General features: G+C 39.2%; 3 protein-coding genes across 3 annotated transcripts in view; 2 read left to right on the top strand and 1 right to left on the bottom strand.

The window, feature by feature from the left end:
• Positions 1-22308, bottom strand: part of LOC308082533 (AMP deaminase 2-like) — a gene marked incomplete at its 5' end in the record, with an annotated part of 557360 nt that overhangs the window by 460975 nt on the left and 74077 nt on the right. The window lies entirely within an intron of this gene.
• LOC308082545 (guanylyl cyclase-activating protein 1-like) lies at positions 6424-10860 on the top strand (the record flags this gene model as incomplete). The annotated part of the gene is made up of 4 exons (XM_080424363.1): positions 6424-6621; positions 7917-8066; positions 9897-9987; positions 10430-10860. The coding sequence occupies 4 exons, from the start codon at positions 6424-6426 to the stop codon at positions 10567-10569; spliced, it is 579 nt and encodes a 192-aa protein (XP_080280489.1). The 3' UTR covers positions 10570-10860.
• Positions 12788-20694, top strand: LOC308082755 (interferon regulatory factor 6-like). The gene is made up of 8 exons (XM_080424754.1): positions 12788-13030; positions 14047-14228; positions 15367-15562; positions 15722-15820; positions 16005-16304; positions 16756-17148; positions 17803-17921; positions 19520-20694. Exons 2-8 carry the CDS (start codon positions 14055-14057, stop codon positions 19748-19750), a joined length of 1512 nt encoding a protein of 503 aa, XP_080280880.1. The 5' UTR covers positions 12788-13030; positions 14047-14054; the 3' UTR covers positions 19751-20694.

Consider the following 22308-nt stretch of genomic DNA (forward strand, 5'->3'; position numbering starts at 1 on the left):
GCTTTTCATTGAACAATACGGAAGAAACGGGTACTTCTGAGAGTCCGTACATAATTTCAACATCCGTGGCCATGGGGTAAGCACTTTATATTTGAAAATGGAGAAAGTGCAAACACCAGGTGTTCATCATGATGTGTGTGCATGGGGTTCTCATCTTAAACAAGCTGCGTGCTTAATGAGAGTTCCAGTTTAGTAGACCTTGTATTGTGAATTTGTACTTCCATGTACTGTTATGTACTGCCCACATGGAAAGAACCTATATGCGTCATATATGTTTGTAATATAGGACCGCATATATGTTCGCATACATAAAATTGGCACCTTTCCTATATGTATATGTACATATATGTGCATATATGTGCATATATGTGCATATATGTGCATATACATATAGGAAAGGTGCCAATTTTATGTATGTAACATATAGGTACATATGACCTGTATGTAACATATAGGTACATATATGACCTGTATGTACCTATATCTACATATATGCAATGAAACATAATTATATGATACCTATATCACCTATAAAATAGGTGAAATAGGTGATAAGTTTGTACACATTAATCAAATCCAATAGAAACCCAAATGTAGAACTTTAACACTTTATTTAAACAAGTTATAATATGAAAACATGAAACATTATGGCTTTTAAAGTGGCACACAGCTGGATTAAAAAAAAAGATATCAAATTAAATTAAATTAAATTAAGCTCCGGGACATGGTTAACACTCCTTTTCCCCTGCCAGGCTTTTGGAAATGCCAAAACCCTGAAGAATTACAACTCAAGTCGCTTTGGGAAGTACATGGACATCCAGTTTGACCACCAGGTTAAATTAAATTACTCCAGTTTGTAATTACCTGTACAATTTCAACATGACTTCTGTTATGGCTGGGCCATGTTCTCATGTCTTACTAAATAAACTACATCAATCAATCAAAAAGGTTGAAGTTCATCCATGACTGTCATGATCTGATAATCATGTTTCAGGGCTAACCTATATACCTGATGACAGCATTCATGACTTGTTCTGGTCCTGGTGGAGACCGTTTGCCATGGATTAAATGGTTCTTTCATCGTTTACACATCTTTGCATGGGTGACACACACTAGGGACAAAACGAGGCTTTCTAAATAATCTCTCATTGAACCTTTCCATGGCATATGGTTTCATTACGATGAATTGAATACATAGGACCCCAATGGAAACAAGACTGCAAGGAATTTTTTGGTGTTATCCTTTTAGACCAAGTGTTTGCTCGTGCTGTTTCGCATTTTTGTCTAATCAAATATTCAATCAATCAATACCGGAAGGCAGCTTAATTTAACATGTGATTGGCACCTGCTGGTGAAATTGATATATTGCAGTCAAATGAGGCATCGTTTTAATGCACCTGTTTACTGGGCATCAAAACATTCTGGACACTAGGGAAAACTGGGCACTAAAGGGAAATCTGGGCACCAAAACAGAGTGGCAACTAGGCCTCAGAGGAGTGGGAACTATAGGGAAATGTGGGCACCAAAACAGAGTGGGCACTAAACCTCGGATGAGTGGGCACTAGGGAAATCCAGGCACCAAAACAGGAATACTTTGAAGTCTGGCATGCATATTACTGGAATGCAACTAACTGAGGTTAAGGTTAGGTTACGCATAGTTACTGAGGTTAGGCTTAAGGTTAGGGTTAGGCATAGTTCTACTGAGGGGGTTAAGGTTTGGGTTAGGCATAGTTTTACTGAGGTTAGGGTTAGGATTAACGATTAAGGTTAGGGTTAGGCATATTTTACTAAAAGGTGCCCAGTCTTCCGCGGTCTGGTGCCCACTCTGTATTGGTGCCCAAATTTCCCTAGTGCCCAACCTTCCTATATTCGATGCACATCGTGTGCTGCATTACTTGAGTTTGCATTACTGTTTGACTGAACATAAATAGTGTTGTGAAATGTACTCTACAAATAAAGATTGATTGACTGGTTGACAAGCTTCTGTTGACAAATGAAGATTATGTTATTCTATTTAAGGAGGAAGGGGTTGTGCTTGGGGTCATGTAGTAAGTACATTACTACTGTATGACATGGAGGGGACTACTGTATGTGTATGTGTGACTTAGGCGTATACCTACCTGGTGACCAAGCTCACCAAGAAGGTATACAGTATTTATTTATTTATTCATTTATTTGCGTGTGTGTGTGTGTGTGTGTGTGTGTGTGTGTGTGTGTGTGTGGGGGGGGGGGGGGTTATACTGTAAGCAAGGACAAGCTGAACCATAATAGACAGGCTGTAACAAAATCAGGCCTATAGTGCAGACATCTTGGCTCCTACAGGCTACCAAATAAACAAACATGATAAATATAGTATAATGTATAATTATTGGGGGGGAGGGGGTAAATTAACATAATAATCCTCAACCAACAATATTGTTTGTTGAAGAAGGTCAACTATGAGCATGAGCCAAAAGGACACTTTGTTTGTACAATCCATGGTTCAAGGGTTATAGGCTAAAACGTAAAGCGGGCTTGTATAGCACCACAATGATGACAATTTGGAAAAGAAATGGGGTGGAGTCTTCCTTGGCCTACTGGCATAGCACAGACGAGAAATTTGGCGCAGATCAGTCCAGTGGATATCCGTCCCCGACCTTTGGCCTGGTGGAGATAATAACCTGTTATACATAAAATAATATGTTTATTTACTTTCAGTTGGCAGTTGCTTGGTTAGTATTAGAATGGTTTAAGCCATAAAGATATTGTCAATCTTTATGTATCACTGAACCGATGCCATTATTAGGGTAATACTCGCCACAGGTATTGTTGTGTAAATTCCACGGCATTATTTACTTAAGGAAGGTAAGGTGAGGCTTGTGACTTCAGAAAGCAGGCTAATGCTAAGATGAGTTGACTAATGGAGTAAGGGGATCAAGAATCCTCTCAGGCTCTCACTGACCACACAGCTGACACGTACACGTAAACAGTCTCAACAATCAGTCTCATGACTGGAGTTAAGCAGTTTACTTTGTCTCTTACTACTAAACAGATCTATAGGTTTTCTAAGAAATTGTATATAATACACAAGATAAGGTGGGTATTGTTTGGTGTATATTGTAATTGGATGATTGTGTTTGTGTGTGTATATGTGTATATGTATGGGTGTAGGTTTATATACATATATACATATATATATACAGTGTGATTGATGATAATATATTTAGAATATATTTATAGAATATGTAAATACTTGTAAGTTTATATTAATTACTTTATTTAATTATCTGATAATTAGAAAGATTTGGTTTATTTAAATGTATACCATGTTGGTACATGAATAAATGATGAGATGACGCTGAAGTAAGCGGAACGAAGGGGTAGGATTAAATACGTTTTATACCTCATCCTACTCCTTTTAGAATTATAGTTTTGTTGTTGCCTGAGAGGCTGTTTTCTTCTTTTTTTATTATATTGCAATTATTTTTCAACTTTGTTGCCTAATTTTAACATGTTCAAAATAAAAATGTCATTCATTCATTCATTCATTCATTCATTCAAAACAGATCATGAGTTCAAGCTCTCATTGAAGTGGACATTCACAGCTGACGCAATTATTTAGAACCCATTCACTTAGATATATCATGACAAAAGTCTGTTCAGAAATGTACTGTACAACTTGATAACTATTACATTTGACAGGCATAAACAGTATTCAAATAGGTCTCAATTTGATAAATGTTCAAGCAACCTACACTAAAGCAAGCACATTTCTAATCCAAATTTGTTTAATGACTGCCATTACATTCAGTGAGTGGATCTCTCAAATAGATAGTTTTCACCACACATAAAAAACAAAATCAGTCTTATAGTTCCAACTTCCTCCTCACCCCAGGGCTACAGCGTTTTCTAATGAAGCAGGGGAAGTTGCAGTTATTTTTGTTGGATTGTCTGCTCTGCTGCACCTAAATCGTGGTTGTCCCAGAGACGAAAGGGACCGGTTCATCCTGTTTCTCTGTCCTCAGTCGGAATTAACCATGTCGACTGATCCAGGCGGGGAAAAATGTTTAGAATGTGCTGGCAGTTGCTTCTGCTGCTAACCAGGAAATTGTGAGACGTGTGAGAGGCAGTACTACTACTTGTGTGTCGAAACATCATGAATTCCTTGGATTGGTGGTGATGGCAGTTTGATCACTTGATTGACAATCTCATACCGACTGAGTACTGAGTTAATGGATCTTCAGATTGGACTCATGCCCATAAATCCTGTTCAGTTCATGAATCATGCCAGTAGCAGGAAACATGGTTTTCTCTCTGAGAAACTTCTGCATTCTTATAAATTATATCTTATGAATTATATCTATTCCCATGTAGCCACAAATTATATGGTGCCACATTGTAAAAAATGTATTCAGTTCCTTTTACTGTCAGTGCTCTAGATTCAGTGCACTAAAGACATAAAAGAATAATTTAGGAGAAATAGAGAGATTTCAACCTATAATACTAAAACAAAAAAATACCATACAAATCTATAATAAATATAAATATACAAAAGTGGTGCATTCTCAGTCAGTGCATTCTCAGTCAGTTACTGTACCATGTAATGGTACAGTAACAGTAGCATAATTTGTTGCACAACATGGACTCTTCCTATATTTTTATGCTTTGAGTTAAATGAAGACTCAGGATTTTACAGTCAATCACCATGCCAGTCCCACTCTGATGTCCCACTTACTCTTGGCCTCCAAGAACGCAAACAGCAAAATGCTCAGGGTTTATTTGACTCTCAGAGTAAGATTTTGATCTGCACTCAAGGGGGAAAGTTCAGTCCAGAGGCCTGTTTGTTGTCTTGTTCCAGTCCACTTGCCACCTACATTTGACCCAAGATGCTGGAGCCTTAAGCACATGAACACTTATAGCGTCCTTATTCTGGGCATGTCATATTAGGTGAACATTTGGCAAAAATAGGCGAACATTCAGCAAAAATAGCCGATCTACAAGCTCACAGCAAGTTGACACGCTTTGAGCTCGTAGATCGTCAAATTTTGGTATAGAGATGTGTTGGGAAAAAGGAGGGTTCGTGGTTAAGAGTTTGTAAGGTTGTTGCAGTAGCAAGACTAAGGTATGCTGAGAGATCACTTTGGACTAGTCAGGAAGCTTGACGGAAGCTATGATGTCATCGCCAAATATTTGGTGGATGACGTTTCTTATGTACAGTATAAGATAATGCCCTGGACAGCGTGCACTGGATGTTGCAGTTTTACAAGGTTTTTTTTTGGTCTGATTTTGTCAGCAACTAACTATTTTGTTTTTCAGAATCAGAATCATCTTTATTGTCTCATCACAGGTTTACAGGTGTAAAGCAGTGGGTTGTTTTTGCGCAAGCTCCATCGTTTTTGATAGTTTCCAGAAAGAGAAAGAAAAGAAAGAGGGGGGGGCAAGGGGGGGGGCAAAAATAAGGAATTAAATAAAGACAACAAGGTATTTACATATTTTTTGTTATTGTGTTGATATTATTATATAACCTGGAGAGCAACTTACCATGTCAAATCCCTTGTGTGAATGTATTTAGCCAATAAACGTGAAAGGTTTACTAGTAATTCAGATATATGCTCCAGTAAGGCCTGCCACTAACTCCACATTCGGGGACCCGCTCCCCAGAGTTTTTTGTGACTTGAAGCTTTTAATGACATACAAACACCATGAACCATAACAGCTGGCATAAACTTTGTCATCACTTATGAGGTCATAAGTGATGACAAAGTGATGAATGTCATCAATTTGTCATCACTTTATTTTGTCATCTGCACTTGACAGTGTTGCTAGCAATAAAGTGATGACATCATTATGTCATCTCAAATTGACAGGGTTACTAGAAAGTTGCTAGTAAACCTGTCAAGGGGAGACGACAAAATATGTCATATGTCATAAGTGTTGACAAAATAAAACAATCAATCTGTTTATGTCAGCTGTTTTTTTTCTCATGGTTTACATACTCCAGAAAATGCATATTATACCTGGATATTTGGATAATGAACAGCTTTGACATTATCAAGAGCTTTCATTATCAACTCTCCAGCTAGTGGTAGAACTAAATAATGTATTAAATAATGTCCGAAATTTCTGAAAGATTAAATAATCTGTTTTCATCTGCTAATATATGCTGTACAAATGCACGTACAATGCACGTACGTCTGCACCACGTCTCTATTATTACCTTCAGTAACAAGTAAAGGGGATTAGAAGTTTTGAGCCTTTCTCACAGGCACAACATGATCTGATTGGTTGTCCTGTGCTTCCTCAGCACCACGCTACACTTGTAGACATATGCTGTGTTAATGAGCTCAGGTACAATGGCTCCATCAACACCGTAAACGCTTAGTTTTTTTGGCATGGTTGTCGTTATAGTGTGCTTTTCTCTTTTTCAATTTTAAAAGAGCAAACATGGGAAATAACAGTGGCGTTTCTCTGGAGGAACTGACTGCATGTGAGAGTCATCAGTGGTACAGGAAGTTCATGACCGAATGCCCATCTGGACTGCTGACATACTACGAGTTCAAGAAGTTCTTTGGGTTGAAAAACTTGACACCAACTTCAAACGCCTATGTGCAGAGAATGTTTTCAACGTTCGATATGAATGGCGTAAGATCCTCTTCTTTTTACATATTTACATATCTATTGTATCTTTTTGGAAATAATTAGATAATCATGGATTGTTTTTTGATTGATTGATTGATTGAATTACTTAACAGTTGCATGGTACAGTGATACGATATCATATTACAATGATTGATTGCTAAAAGGATAACGCAAAAAGCCCTATAGGGGCTTGTTTCCATTGTGGTCCTGTGACTGTCATGGATATCGTTTCACAAGGCCATTGTTCTCATCATCTTCACAGATGGTCACATCACATTCTATAAAGATAATATGTGCCGTGTTTTACAATTGTATCTTTTGCACAAATGGGTTAGGGACAGTAGCCTATTCTACATTACATTACAAAACACACTGATGCAAATTGTATCTTCTTTCTTTTTTTTGTTTGTTGCAAAAGTCAAAATTGGTCTTTATGGTTAGGGCTTACGTATTGAAATTGATTTCCATTATTGAACAATGCCTCATTTGAACACTGTATCAGGCAGTGTTTTGCTACAGTGCGCGAGTGCTTATGTATTCAGCACAGAGGGTCTTGTTATCTCTGCTAATAGTAATCTATCTGGGGAACAACAGCCCATTATGGGTTTATCACACCTACTCCTCTCTCATCCAACGTAACCCATGATGCTATGACAGATGATGAGTGAGACATTTTTACTGCTGAAGTGTGAAAAATGACACATTAAATGTGATCAGTTTTGAAAAGTGAGAGACTGGCTGAATGCTGTTTTAGTGAGATACCCATTTCAAAGCTACTTCCATGCATGACAAGAAGTTAAAGGACGACTTCACACACTTGCAACCTATCTTCATAATACAGTAGGTCCTCACTAATGCTCCTGATAAAATGGTGCCTTTTTTTCTACTCGGTCTGTGGACACCTCAGAAACCTGCCTACCAGTGACATCATAATTAGGCTTTTTTTTTTTTTTGAAGATTAAAATGTTAAAATTTTTATTTTTATTAATGCGAGAACAATGGCTTCCATTATAGCATGCTAACTTTCCAGGAATATGATCGATGATGTCACTGGTAGACAGGTTTCTGAACTGTCCACAGTCCTCCTCTGAGACACCGACCGAGTAGACAAAAATTGTGCCATATTATCATGAGCATTAGTGAGGACCAGTTATATAAAGATAGGTTGAAAATGGGTGAAGTCGTCCCTTAAGTGCTGTTTTTGCTCCTGTATTTTAGTGTATTTAACATTTTAGTTTAGTTTAGTTAAGTCATATACCTCTCTATTGAAGAAATGTGTGTTATTTTATGTTTTGCAGGATGGATTTATTGATTTCATGGAGTATGTAGCGGCTCTCAGCCTGGTGTTGAAGGGAGAGGTGAAACAGAAGCTTCGCTGGTATTTTAAACTGTATGATGTTGATGGGAGTGGATGCATTGACCGAGAGGAGCTGCTTCTCATAATTAAGGTGAGAGTTGGTTCTTCTTGTCATGTCAAACCTTATGACTAATGCACTGGTTCTCAATGTCCAGTCCGGGGACAACCAGGGCAGGGGTGGGTCCAAATGGACGGGTCTGTAATTCTCAGAGTTCATTTAACATTTGATTTTACAGTGTAGATTGGGATCCTAGAGATAAAATTTAGTTTTGATCAAATGGGGATCCATGGCCTAATGCAGTGGTTCTCAAACTTTTTAGCTGAAGACCCAAAAAGAAATTAGACGTTTGCCTGGGACCTAAAAATATCCTGTCAATTTGAGATGACATAATGATGTCATCATATCTGCCTGGGACCCTAAAACATCAGATCTACAAGCTCACAAAGTGTCGCTTCGCGACGCGTTGTGAGCTTGTAGATCTGATATTTTCACTACGGTACTTCTTTTGTATTTATTTATGGAAATTTTGTTTTTTTATTTATGAAATACTTAAGGAAAATGTTGGAATTGTTGTTCATTGATAAAATAAAATAAAATTGAACAGGAAACTGGGAGAGAGATGGGGGGGTGACACGCAGCAGAGGTCGTCGGGAACGGGAATCAAACCCGCGACACGCTGTCAGGCTGGATTACCAGCCTATAGGTGCCCAGACTGTTACGCCAACCGCCTGGGCCAAAATGATTTCTTTGTTTAAACTTTTTTAAATCTTTTGAAATAATACATATATTTTTTTACCCACTGTTTGGGAAACAGTGGACGAATGCATATCAAACTGGTGGTTCATGAAATTAATAAGGTTGAGAATAACTGGACTAATGTCTTGAGTAACTGCTGTCCTGAAACAACCATCACAGATCCATTAGTGTCTGATTGAGCTACGGGGTGGGACAGAAGAACCCTCAAAACTAACTTCTTCAGACTTTGCTTCCCCACCTCTTTCCCCCCTTATTTTCTCTTATTTGTTTCTCTTAGCTTAAAAAATAATAATAATAATGGATTTTACTTATAATGCACTTTACATTTGTGAAAATCTCAAAGTGCTTACACTAGGCAATTGCATTAAAAAAAAGAATAACATCTAAGAAAACAAAACATTTAAAACATGAGGGCGTAAAGCCTAGAGGTAAAACCAGTGTAGCTAAAGAAATGCTTTGTTAAAAGGGTTAAAAGGTTAAAAAAGGTTAAAGGTTAAAGCTGCACTATGTAACTTTCCTCTTCTACTTTCCTCTTCTGCCCCGGATTTGAACCTGGTTTCCTTTTGTTTGTTTTTTGCCATTGAGCTAATAGCCTGCTTTGCTGAATCTTGACCTTCAGGTCAAAATTCGTGTCAGATCCTGTGTCTAGGTGAAACATGACCTTTGACACGATCTAAATGTCTCAATAGAAGAGCAAGGAGACAAAATACAACCACCCCAATTGTATAACTTATTTTGTATTCTACGTACAGATTGGACAAAATTACATTTTGTTCATTCAAAAAAATCATTAAAAATTTATTCATTAAAGATTTTTCTTTTGTTTTCTGTAAGTCGTCTTTGAGTAGGCCTACTTAGAAAAAACACTATGTAAGTCTGATGTATTAGAACATTATGATTGTAAATCATATCTCAGCCTTATTGAGGCTAAGGGTGGTAATAATGTGCAGATAAATACATACTATTTAGCTGACACCTACTGGTTGAAAGAGATAACACAACCAGATCAGATCATCATTAGGTTATTCCTAATAAAGAATGTCAATCATCATCATATCACAAGCTTGAGCAAGGCATTCCTTGGTTTAAAATGCTACACTGGCTCTGAATATTGACATGTTGCAAACCGTTTCTAATTCACCTCCTTTCTTCCTAACATGTTAGTCCATTCGTGCAATCAATGGAAAGACTAGTGAAATGTCAGCCGAGGACTTTAGCAACATGGTGTTTGATAAGATTGACATCAATGGAGATGGTAAGACATATTTCTTTCCACAATATGACATAATCCTTAATACTACACAAAAATCCTTTTCTGCTAGCATGTTTGTAATTCCTGATTGATTGATTAATGTGATTTTATATTTCAGAGACTATGAGACAAAAGAGCTTTAAATTCTTGCACTCATCTCATAGACCTACAAGTGTTCTGTGAACTAGTCATTTAACTTTTATGAATCCAACTCCTAACCTGAAACGCGTGTGTGTGTGTGTGTGTGTGTGTGTGTGTGTGTGTGTGTGTGTGTGTGTGTGTGTGTGTGTGTGTGTGTGTGTGTGTGTGTGTGTGTGCGTGCGTGCGTGCGTGCGTGCGTGTGTCCGTGCGTGCGTGCGTGCGTGCGTGCGTGCGTGCGTGCGTGCGTGCGTGCGTGCGTGCGTGCGTGTGCGCGTGTGCGTCTGTGTGCACGTCCGTGTGTTAGGTGAGCTGTCCTATGATGAGTTCATGGATGGGATTCAGCATGATGAGGAATTGCTGGCAACGTTAACAGAGAGTTTGGATCTCACACACATTGTCCAGCAGATTGAAGGAGAGGTGAAAGACCGTATAGCTGGACAGTAGTCTTTATGGTCCCTTAAGTCTGATTGTGCCAAAACGAAAAGAGTGCTGAGCAGCATTTTGGATCATTCAAGAGAGTCTTCACCAGGATTACATGCATGGCTATGGACTTTACCTATTTGCTCACATGAAGTGTCCTTGTTCAAATACATTTGATAGCCATTACGTCATGTCATCAAACCAGCACGGAATTCTTAAATATATTTTATGTGCATTACTGTATATATTACATTGTATACTAGCCTGTATAAAACACTGAGATACATTATAATGGGTAATATATCGCCGTGTCTCTATTTTACCTGTACATTGTCTAACAGTCTTATGAGCATTGTTCTTTTGTTGACCAATTTGCCCTTCAACATCTTGTTTATGCCCAATGACTGGCTATAACCACAGGTTTTGTAGCAAATTGTAGCAATTGCAGAAATATTATAGGCCTTAAATGTCAAATGTTCAAGCATGTTCAAATCATGTACACTCTGCATTACTTCAAAGCATTTTCCAAATTCTTTATTATTTGTTTACATTTTGGAAAAAAATGCCAGTTTCACATTGAGGTGCCCACAATGTTTCGGTGCCCACTCTTGCTGTATCCATTTGTAAGACATGTATGATTCACTAAACATTCAGAATCACTGTGGAAAGTAATGTTATTTGTATGGATTTTCTATCAGAATAAATCAACACCTATTCCATAATGGTTTTATTTATCATGTTCTAGATTTTATTGACATGGAGCAGTGAGTGAGTTTTTCTCAGCTTCCCTGAGGAAATAATGTATTACGAATAATATATTTCTTAATTGATTGTTATTTTTCGACATACATTTGTTATATCTCGTACAAGACTGTCTACGTGCATGCAGGTCTCCTCTTCTCTCCAGAGATATATTAGCTGCATTGTTAGACAACACCCCTCACTGTCTGGAACTATGAGCAAACTGAAATTTACATTTCAGTGTTTGCTTTTAAACAGAATGTGCTATATTGCACACAGTTTGATAACATAATATAATAATACATGTGAATTTGTGAACCACTTTTCATACATTTTGCCTGGAAGAAATGTATCAAACAGCATCACACACACACACACACACACACACACACACACACACACACACACACACACACACACACACACACACACACACACACACACACACACACACACACTTGTAATTCCGAAACCAGGAAATTGTCGTTGTCATTGTATCAATGTAGTATATGACTTATGATGACTATAATCACCATGACAACGGCCACGCGTGCTATAGACAGCCTTGAGCAGTTTCAGGGTGGGGCATTACTATTATTAGACCATTAACACAATACACCACCATCATATAATATTACACCATCAAAATAGTCTGTCTCATTTTATTTCATCCCATACAGCGTTTTGACATTGTGTGTCCTGTTAGGCTGCAATATATGTAGCACTTTGTTTCAATTTGTTCTTTTTCTATTCATTATGAGTCATAATATATAGTTTTGAAACAGCAAAACTTGGGGGCTTGCATCATTATGAGACTTAATGTTATCCTTCAACTTCTTGTTTATGCCACAAAAAGTCATTTACATCATTTAAGATCATTTTTCAAATATTTTTATTTTTTACATTTGGACCCAAAAAAAAGCCAATTTTACATCGAGGTGTCCCTAGTGCCCACCTATCCTGTGTCCATCTTTAGATTGATTTATTGATTGAATACTTTATTAACAGTTTGCAAAAACGATTATGCAATGGTGCTAAAAGAACACAAAAAGCCCTGAGGGCTTGTTTCCATTGTGGTCCAGTGGAAAACCATTATTAAAGTAAAGTGAAAGAAGATAGACTCAAAGATGGAGGAATACGAGGAGGAGATCCCATGTGTGGAGAAAGTAAATAAATAGCCTATAAACAACAATAATTTAAAGTTCCAATAATAACCAGAGAGTATAAATAACACAGAGCCTTTCTTCCTCCAGTGGGTAGAAAATAAAGGTGTGTTTGACACAGAAACGCCGGGTTTAAATTTCGTCATGACGATATATGGATATGGGTCAGAAAATAGCAGATCTACAAGCTCACAGCGCGTAGTGTCAGCGACGCGCTGTGAGCTTGTGGATCTGCTATTTTCAACGGCGCAACACCGCCGTACGGGCAAAACAGTCGCAATGACGTCACAGCCATACCTGAGTTTCGGTGAGGAAAGGGGGAGGGGCCAGGCTGAGTGGAAAACAGCCGTGTCTGTTTCAGGCAGACAGACAGAGAGAGAGAGAGACTGCGTTTGTTCTGTTTGTTCTTATTATCAGGCATGGCGTCGTCTTTGTAGTTGATGTTGTTGTTGTTTTATTTTGACCATTGGAAGGAAGACAACTAATTCCCAAAAGGAAAGAGCGCGTTTCATTTGTCATTCCTTGTTGGTCAGAAAGGCCTACAAGGAAAGACTATAGTCCTACTTCCTGGTTGACCACAGGTATGTATGTTCTCTCTCTCTCTCCCTCTCTCTCTGACATATTTACTATGTTCTTCTGTTCTTCTGTGTCTTTTCACCTTGCTACGTTATTTTATACCCTGACCTTGTAGCTGTCTATTCAATGCTATTTGGAAATTGTATTCATACTATTTATACATATATGGCATAATATATAGATCCTGATTTTTGGAACAGGGTTTGTAATGAGAAACAGGTTGTGGCTGACACGAAACACCTGTAACATTATTATGCACAGTGACAGTAGACTATATGCACAGTAGACTTTTTCCTTTCTTATATTTATAGCTCTATGACTTTTTCCAGTAGCCTCTGTTTTAATATCTCAATGAATGAAAAACACCCGCACACCTCCTCAATGAAGAATCACCTTTTAATAGCCAACACATAGGACCACAAATAAAACAAGCTCCTATAGGGCGTTTTGTGTTATCCTTTTAACAATTTAAATCGTACCTCTGTACTAATTGTACAAACTGTTAATAAAGTATTCAATCAATCACTACGTGTATACTACTCTAACATCGCTCTTGTCACAAAGATTTTATTCTTGTGTGCAAAATACTTCTCATTACAAATTTAGAAGTTAGCCTATACATCACCCAAATTCCAAAGTTAAACTATGCTGAAGCTTGCACTTTGAGTACATAGTAGCTTGTTCTGATGTATTTATGGTAGAGTTTTTAAAACAGCCCAGAGGTATGCAGGGCAGCAGATAGTTGTGGGGGTCACCCTAGCCCCTTTCGGAACACTGTATTCCTTTTTTGTATTTGGGATGACGGTATCCAGTTATCCCAAATAAAAAAAAGGTATACAGGTTTCTGAAAGGGGCTAGGGGTCATGTTCCCCGGGTTCTATGTTCCCCGGGTTTTATGTTTCCCGTACCAAAGAGGTTAGGGTTGTAAGCGGGAACATAGAACCTGGGGAACATGTTCTGATGCCTTTTTGATAACAGAGTTCTACCAAACGAGTCCATCTTTGTACAATTTCACCCCCAGGTGAAAGCATGTCAAACACCCCACGTCGTGTGCGACTCAAACCCTGGCTGGTGGCTCAAGTGGACAGTGGGCTATATCCAGGGTTGGTGTGGATTGACCGGGAAGCCATGCGCTTCAGGATCCCCTGGAAACATGCTACACGCCATACACCACAGCATGAGGAAGAAAACACCATCTTTAAGGTGATTACTGTATATAACAGCCTATATCCATGAAATTGTTATCTCTCTCTATCAGGCCTTGGTTGCGGCTTAATGTCCTATTTGCTAATCACGTGTTACAACTACCAGCATCTGCTGCAGTTACAATATTTGAGTACAATGAATGGATACACAGAAAATGTTTCATTTGAGAATCTTCTCCAATTACTGATACCAGTCATTAGGCATAATCATAATACATTATATTATTATGCTTAATGATTGGTATCAGTAATTGGAAGACATTTGAAAATCTGTCTATTTTATTTCTTTGCAACAACCTTTGAGATTTTATGAAGTAGAGCGTGGGAAAAATGAAGTGACCTAAATTAATAATACATTTTGCGAGAAATAAATCAACACCGGACAAAATGGTAAATCAATGGTGCATTTATTCACCTATTCACACACACTGACGGAAGAGGAAACCATGCAAGGCACCAAGCTGCTCATCTGGAGCAGTTAGGACGTCAGTGATAATCGGACACTAACCCGGGGGGAGTTGGGGATCGAACCGGCCCCGGGAACCTGCCGATTCCCAAGCAGCCACTCTACCTGAGCCACTGCCGCCCCCTCTCTGGACAACAGAGAACTTGGGGAACTAAAATAACTAACATTTGAGTAAATAACAAACCATGCAGTGAGGCGTGCAGTGGCTATGTTTTGAGACTTTGTACTATGCATCAAGAACAGCATATAATATAATAATTAAATTCACAGTCAGAGGTTCCTTGAACATTTTCTACAGAACCTGGGATCCATTCCTCTTGTATAATAACTTCTTAACTGCAATCGATACAACTAAGGATTAACAATCTCCCCCTTTATGATTCTTATTTTTGTATTTGATTTTATTCTATTTTGTTATTATAATTGTTTCTCTATTTCTCATTTGTATGTGCTCATTAATATATTCTATTCCACTCTGGGCATGGGTGGGTAATTTGTAGGGTTTGTTTTGTTGTACGGTAGTGGTTTTAGTTTTATTCAATTTTGTTCCTGTTCTGTATGTCGTTAAGTATGTCTTATATTTTAAAATCGAAAAAATCTAATAGAAAAAATATAGATAAAACATAATATATTTATGTAAAAGTGATTTTATCTTCCCTTTAACCTTCAGGCATGGGCAGTGGAGACAGGAAAGTTCCAAGAGGGGGTTGATGAAGCCGATCCTGCTAAGTGGAAAGCGCAGCTTCGTTGTGCCCTGAACAAAAGTCGTGAATTCAACCTTGTCTATGATGGCACCAAAGAGGTCCCCATGAATCCACTGAAGATATATGATGTCGTTGACATTCCACAGCCTCTCAGTAACCCAGGTGAAAATCCACTCTCTCTCTCATATATAAAGAAGACCAGATCTGCACAGGCTGGAGACTTAACATTCTGTACATTCTTGTCGTTTGAAGTAACCTTTACAGTTGTTTTGAGCTTGGTTGACCTACCTAAATGCTTTCATTTTATTTCTCATTATTCAGGGTCCTCAGATGCTGGTTCTTGGACTCCGTATGAGGAAGAAGGTGGTGAGGAAGATGTTCCAGACACCCCAGAGTCTCTCCCTGCATACCCATCCAATGGTCAGTAAAAAAGTCTTCATTCGTCCCTCTAAAATGTTTTGAGTGCTTGTAAGGACTGTCAATACAGCTTAGAAAAGTTATTCACCCACAATTCATGATTTATAGTCAGTGCAGAGACATGTACGGGTCAGCCTACTATTTTTGTTTTGATAGTTGATCTATTCTCGACTCATCCCCAAATCAGGTACCAGCCCCTATCCTGTCATTATGTGGTCCCCTGCTGGCTCAGAGCATTCCATGCAACCCTCTTCAGTGGAGGTCTGGCCCAAAGAGGAGCCAATTAAGGTCTGGCCCAAGGAGGAGCCAATTAAAGTGTGGCCCAAAGAGGAGCCAATTAAGGTGTGGCCCAAAGAGGAGCCAGTGGAAATGCCCATGGAGATGCAGTCTGACCCGGTCGAGATGACCCCTGCTCCCATAATGCAGCCCCCTCCCATGCCTGATGTAATGTTTGCCTCCCCAGAAATGTGGATCAGTTCTCTTCCAAGTAAGTTCTTTTAGAATAAAGTGCAGAGAAAGAAAATGTTGGACTTGAAAAATAGCAGATCTACAAGCTGTCTGCTATTTTTGAATAGCCGAAGTATACAATAACGGTTAAAGCAGGTTTTCAGTGATAAAATGGAGCAGGATGTTGAGAAACGTCTGAGGTTGTTTTGAGGAATGAATGGATAAATATCAACTACACTGCTCAAAAAAAATAAAGGGAACACTTTGATCCCTTAATTCTTTTGAGCAGTTTTTGTTAGCAGTATGTACACAGTTTATGAAAACTCAAAATAATTAAGGGATCAAAGTGTTCCCTTTATTTTTTTGAGCAGTGTATATTTTAGTTCTTGATTGACTGAATTGATATAACTCTGGAGATCATTGGCTACATGTGAAGTTCTTTCTGGAGATCAATGCATTGTGTGTATGCTAATCGCTCTGCAATCTCCCAGTGACTGACCTGGAGGTGCAGTTCTATTATCGGGGGAAGGAGGTGTGTCCCATGGCCACGGTCAGTAATCCCCAGGGCTGCCGGCTGTTCTACGGTGACCTGGGCCCGATGGTTAACCAGGAGGAGCTGTTTGGGCCAGTGAGCCTGGAGCAGCTACGCTTCCCTACCACGGAGAACATAACCAACGAGAAGCAGAGGATCTTCACCAGCCGCCTGCTGGACGTCATGGACAGGGGACTGATCCTGGAGGTCAGCGGCCACGATATCTACGCGGTCCGCCTCTGTCAGTGCAAAGTGTATTGGTCTGGCCCCTGTGCGCCCAACCCCAATGCACCCAACCTCATAGAGCGCCAGCGAAAGATCAAGCTCTTCGACCTGGAGTCTTTTCTCAGTGGTGAGTGATCCTCTGTACTGTAACCTATTTATTGTTAACCCTTTAAGACCGGAAACGCATCTGTGTCATTTTTAGATTTCTTTGCCTATTCAAAAATAGCAGATATACAAGCTCATAGCATGGCCACGCTATGAGCTTGTAGATCTGCTGTTTTTGAAAGAAAATGTGTGCAAATCTTTGAATAATATATATATATACATTTTTAACTCGTATTTGCTTCCGCGGGTCCCTGGGACAACATATTTTGAGAAGGGGGCGGGGGGGGGGGGGGGGTCCGTGGACAAATACATATCATTTTGGGGGTCCTTGACATGAAAAAAGTTTGAGAACCACTGATATTATAGCAACTTAAGTTTTTTTTCAAAAAAACTGTTAGGATTTATAAGACATTTGTAGAATCCACAGAAGCAAAGATTTGAGTTATAATATATTTTCAAAGATTTGCACACATTTTCACAATAATAAAGAAATGGCAGATCTACAAGCTCATGAGTGCCACGCTATGAGCTTGTAGATCTGCTATTTTTGAATAGCCAAAGAATCTAAAAATGACACACACAGATGCTTTCCCGCTCTTAATGGGTTAATGGCACTGATTCAGTTGAAAACACACTGAAGTGTACAATTCTAACAGGGTTTATGTGTGACCTGCAGGTCTGATCGCACATCAGCGGGGCCAGACAGCAAGCCCCCCTCAGTTTGACATAAATTTGTGTTTTGGAGAAGAGTGGCCTGACGGCAGGCCAAGAGAGCGGAAACTCATCATGGTTCAGGTGAGACATTTTCACACCCTGCAATAAGGCATTTGCCATGCTTCATTGAATACGAGTCCAAAGTGCAAGGACCAGTTGCATAAAGCATCTTATAGCCGTTTCACACTCGGGTCCCGGGTGCGCACTCCAGACCACATGGCAGATGTTGTGGTAGTGTGAACGTAGCGAACCGTTCCCCGTAACGCATCACCGTACCGTACTCGAAACCACCTGGGGAGGTAGTCTCGGGTCCGATTGCTGCGGAGTCGGGAACGGAACGCGGCAGTGTGAATCCATCCGTACCAAGAGAAGGAAGTGGACAGACTGGACTGCTAATCATATATCATTTTTATATTTGTTATAATGACGCATTATTTTAGCTGGGTTATACCTTCTCATTGTTCTACTTGAATGTTGACAAGAAATAATAATCCCGCTAGTGTTTGAGTAGCACGAGCCGTGAAAAATAATAAACAAAAAACACATGTGTGGCGAACGTATTTATAAGGATAAATACACCAAGGGTTAGTCCGTGACGTCATACCAAGGATGCGTCCGTGACGCCAATATCATATTAACAGACAACGTTACATTTCGAGGTTTCAAAGACCAGTGCACACACTGCTTTGGTTGTGTATTGTTGATCTGTTGTTATTATAACTCAAGACATCGTCAGGAACACAGTCAAACTTTATTATTCACTCTAGAGTGACTTTTCTTCTGAGAATGACATTCTCTCTTCCAAAGCCCCATAGTCAACAGCGCCCCCATGAGGCACATATTTACCATTACTGCTAAATTAAATGGTGAGTACGAAAGGATTTTGGCCAGTGTGAATGCTGAACAGCTGGGAGAAGCCAAGCGTACTCGGGAACGCTTCGATTCAAACGGATCCAGTCTGAAACCGCCCTTAGGTTATAGGTCCCCTAAAAACAAAAACACACACTCAAGTTTTCTTAGAAGCTATTTTTTGCTTATATTCAATGTAACAATCAGTTGTTTCCCTCTCCCGATGGAGAGGTATAATTACAATGTTGTCCAAACTACAATAAATGTGCATCTAGTATCCAATCCGGTGTGCTGTCATACCCTGAAGAAGGCCGTGGGGCCGTTACGCATGTTATCCCCGTCAGTTTTTAGCTTAATTCAATGATGAAATAGCCATCTCAATAAATAGATTTTTTACTTTTTCACCAGAAGAGTGCCTTGGTTTTTTCCCCTTTTATTGCACATTTTGAGACCCCAACCAAAGAGCACCTTCATTATACTTTTTTGGACTTCCGAGCCACTCCAGACCCTCTCCAGACCCTTTCTTTTTTCCCGGTGTGCTGTCTGCTTCAAATAACTTTTATTGACATTGTCAACCAGCTGGTGTCCTCCCCGACACCAGGGTCTAAATGTCTCAATCGAAGACACAACCTCCCAATTGTGCAGATGTGCTAGTTATATTGTACTCTACCATACAGATAGGTGGGTTTTATTTTTCAAATAAGGCCTGGATTGTAGCTTTAGGTGAGATCTTAAGCAGAAAGACTAAGGATGCTTGTGCAACCAGCCACAGATTACTCTTAACATTTTGCATTTAACATTGAATTTTTTTCCTCCTCTGCTCTTTACAGGTCATTCCAGTGGTGGCTCGTATGATAAGCGAGATGTTTTCCGGAGACAACACGCGATCCTTTGACAGTGGCAGTGTTCGCCTGCAGATTTCCATCCCGGACATCAAGGACAACATAGTGACTCACCTAAAGCAGCTCTACTGCCTGCTGCAAACCCACCAGGGCCACGATAGTTGGCCTGCCTTGCCCCCTGGGTCAGGGCTTAACATTACTCAGGCTTTACAGGCCTAGTTACAGTAGGGGTCCTACAGTAGGGGTCCTACAGGCCCCAGTACAACACACCGCTCACTCGCCTTTGGTCACTGGAATTTAACTGCCACATTGCTAGCATGAGTGACACTTAGTAAGAGTATTCATGTATACAGACATGCACAATATAGTATGTGTCTGTATTTAGCCTTTCACTTGTTTGACCATGTGTTTGTGTATATAGGAATATGCTACTAGGATTTGTTCCCTGCATCATGTGTTCAGGGACTAGAGAAGGAATAGGTGTCTTCTGGGGCCAAAGTCCTGCTTGCTGAAAGGCAACATTTAACAGTTAATCAGTTACAGACATAACCCCTGTGGCCTTATTTATGTAAAACGAGTCAGTGACTTCTGTATTAGCACGGTGCATCATATTTCCCAGTGGGTATTGTCCATGAAAAGGTTTGCATGACGACTTGTATGAAATGTAAAGGTTTGTTGAAGCAAGGCATTAAATGTTGTATTGTTGTATTGCAGGTTGACATCCACATGCATTGTTTCTGTAGTCATTCATGTATTTTTCTGTCTGTTCATATTTCAAGTTTGACATTCCATTTTTTGTGGGAGTACATGTAGTGGATTTATCAAACTTTCCTGTCAAAATTTTACAAAACCAGATGGTAACATTTAAATGGTATTTGTTATTTTATGGCGCCTCTGGTAATTTGGTGTGCCATTTCCCCCTTTAGCTGTTTGTTTTTCCATTTATACGTAAGATATTTTTGTATGCATTCTCCTATATGACATTTTAGCCATTTTGTTTGTTCAGAGCCAAAATCTTAAAGAGAATGGTATTATAACTGGATCTGTTATGGAATGGATGTCGCTGCACTTTGGATGCTGAACTGTTTAATGGCCAGTTGAATGTCAACACTTTAACCTATGATCAGTTTTTATTTTATCAAATAAAAAAAATTGAAAATATATCAGTGAGTATTTGATCAATTAATTTTATAATAAACTTGTTATGAGTTGGTGTGAGCTAATGTTGTGCTGTGTGCTTAAAGCCTGAAGCGCGTCTTCAAAAATAATTAAGTCTGCACACTGGGTCATGCTCCAAAGCTTAAACAAATATTTTCATCAGTCTGAAGAGCCGCCTCGAAACGTCACGTCCAATGGTGTAAAAAGGAACCAAAAGGTTACGCTTTGGAGCATGACCCAGTGTGCAGACTTAATTCTTTTTGGATTCTGACCTCAGCCCAGCACCTGGATGTGCTTGCTTTATTGTTTGTTCCTGAAGCACTTATTCCCCTTGATGTTGAAATCATTGGCTGTGTCCTAGCATAGCCTGAAACTAGCTGTGAAGGCTGGACCATGGACAGGAATTCCTGCTTGGCCATCCTCATAATGCTTATATTGCCCTCACTGATATGTATGTGTGTGTGTGTGTGTGTGTGTGTGTGTGTGTGTGTGTGTGTGTGTGTGTGTGTGTGTGTGCGCGTGTTTGCATGCATGTATCTATCATGGCTGCTGTGGTTGACTGTAAGCAGATGAAGTCTGTGATTACAATACCAGGGATTTTCTGAGCTGCTCCATGTCTCCTGTAGTCGTTCAATAATTGTTTCATTCTTGGCAGTCTACACTGACATCTAGTGGATGAACCAAATAATACAGGTTGATCATCTGATTTGCCTTTCAGACAATTGAGATTGTATGAGGCTATAAAGATTGGTAAACTAACTGCAATCATTTAATTATTATTATGGCTATCCAGGTAAAATGTTAACGTCATACGTTAGCTGTTAACTGGCATCCAACAGCCAAAGAAAATTATATAATATACCAACTTTATTCATGATTGATTTTTTAAAACAGCTCAAATGTATGCAGGAAAGCGGATAGCTCAGTGTGGAGCTACTCAAAAGATAAATCCAATCTACCATGGTATCTGGTGATGGCAGTAACAGTGTGTAACAGATTATATCCATGACTGTAACTGTAGATTTATCTCTAGTGTCAGGCTTGTTCTGGTTGAAGCTTGCTAATCAAGCATTGCTTGCAACTATCAGCCTCTGCTACAGTTCCAATACATTTGAACCTGTACAATGACCACATAGAAAATGTGTTGCGTTGTATTATTATGTCTAATGTAAGAGCCAAGTATTTTATTTATGTTTTAATCAAATGTTGTGTATATTGCTTCGTCACTAGAGGGCGTGTGGTGAACACCCAACAGTGCACAGGTTCTTTAATTTCTTGCCAATTGAGCACAGGTGTTGCTGAGGAGAGGGAAGGAAATAAGCAGTTTTTGCCTGAGCTAGTGCTTCTTTTTTGGGCCATATTTGTTAATATCTTTGTGTTGAAATCATATTAGGAGAGACGGACGATACATTGGTGAGAAACAAATAGTATTATAGAAAGTACTGGGAAAGACTGGACATTGTTTTTCTGAGGGCACCTCTAAATAATAAGTTCTATCAACAGCCAGTAGCATCAAAAGTAGCCTAGTAGGATTTTTGTCACTTCACCTAATGATTGCCCATATGTATCCATCAGCAATTGCAGGAGACTTTAAAATCTGTCCATTTTATTTCTTTGCA

The sequence above is a fragment of the Gymnoscopelus braueri genome (genome assembly GCF_963280865.1).
Source record: "Gymnoscopelus braueri genome assembly, chromosome: 3".
Classification (NCBI taxonomy): domain Eukaryota; kingdom Metazoa; phylum Chordata; class Actinopteri; order Myctophiformes; family Myctophidae; genus Gymnoscopelus; species Gymnoscopelus braueri.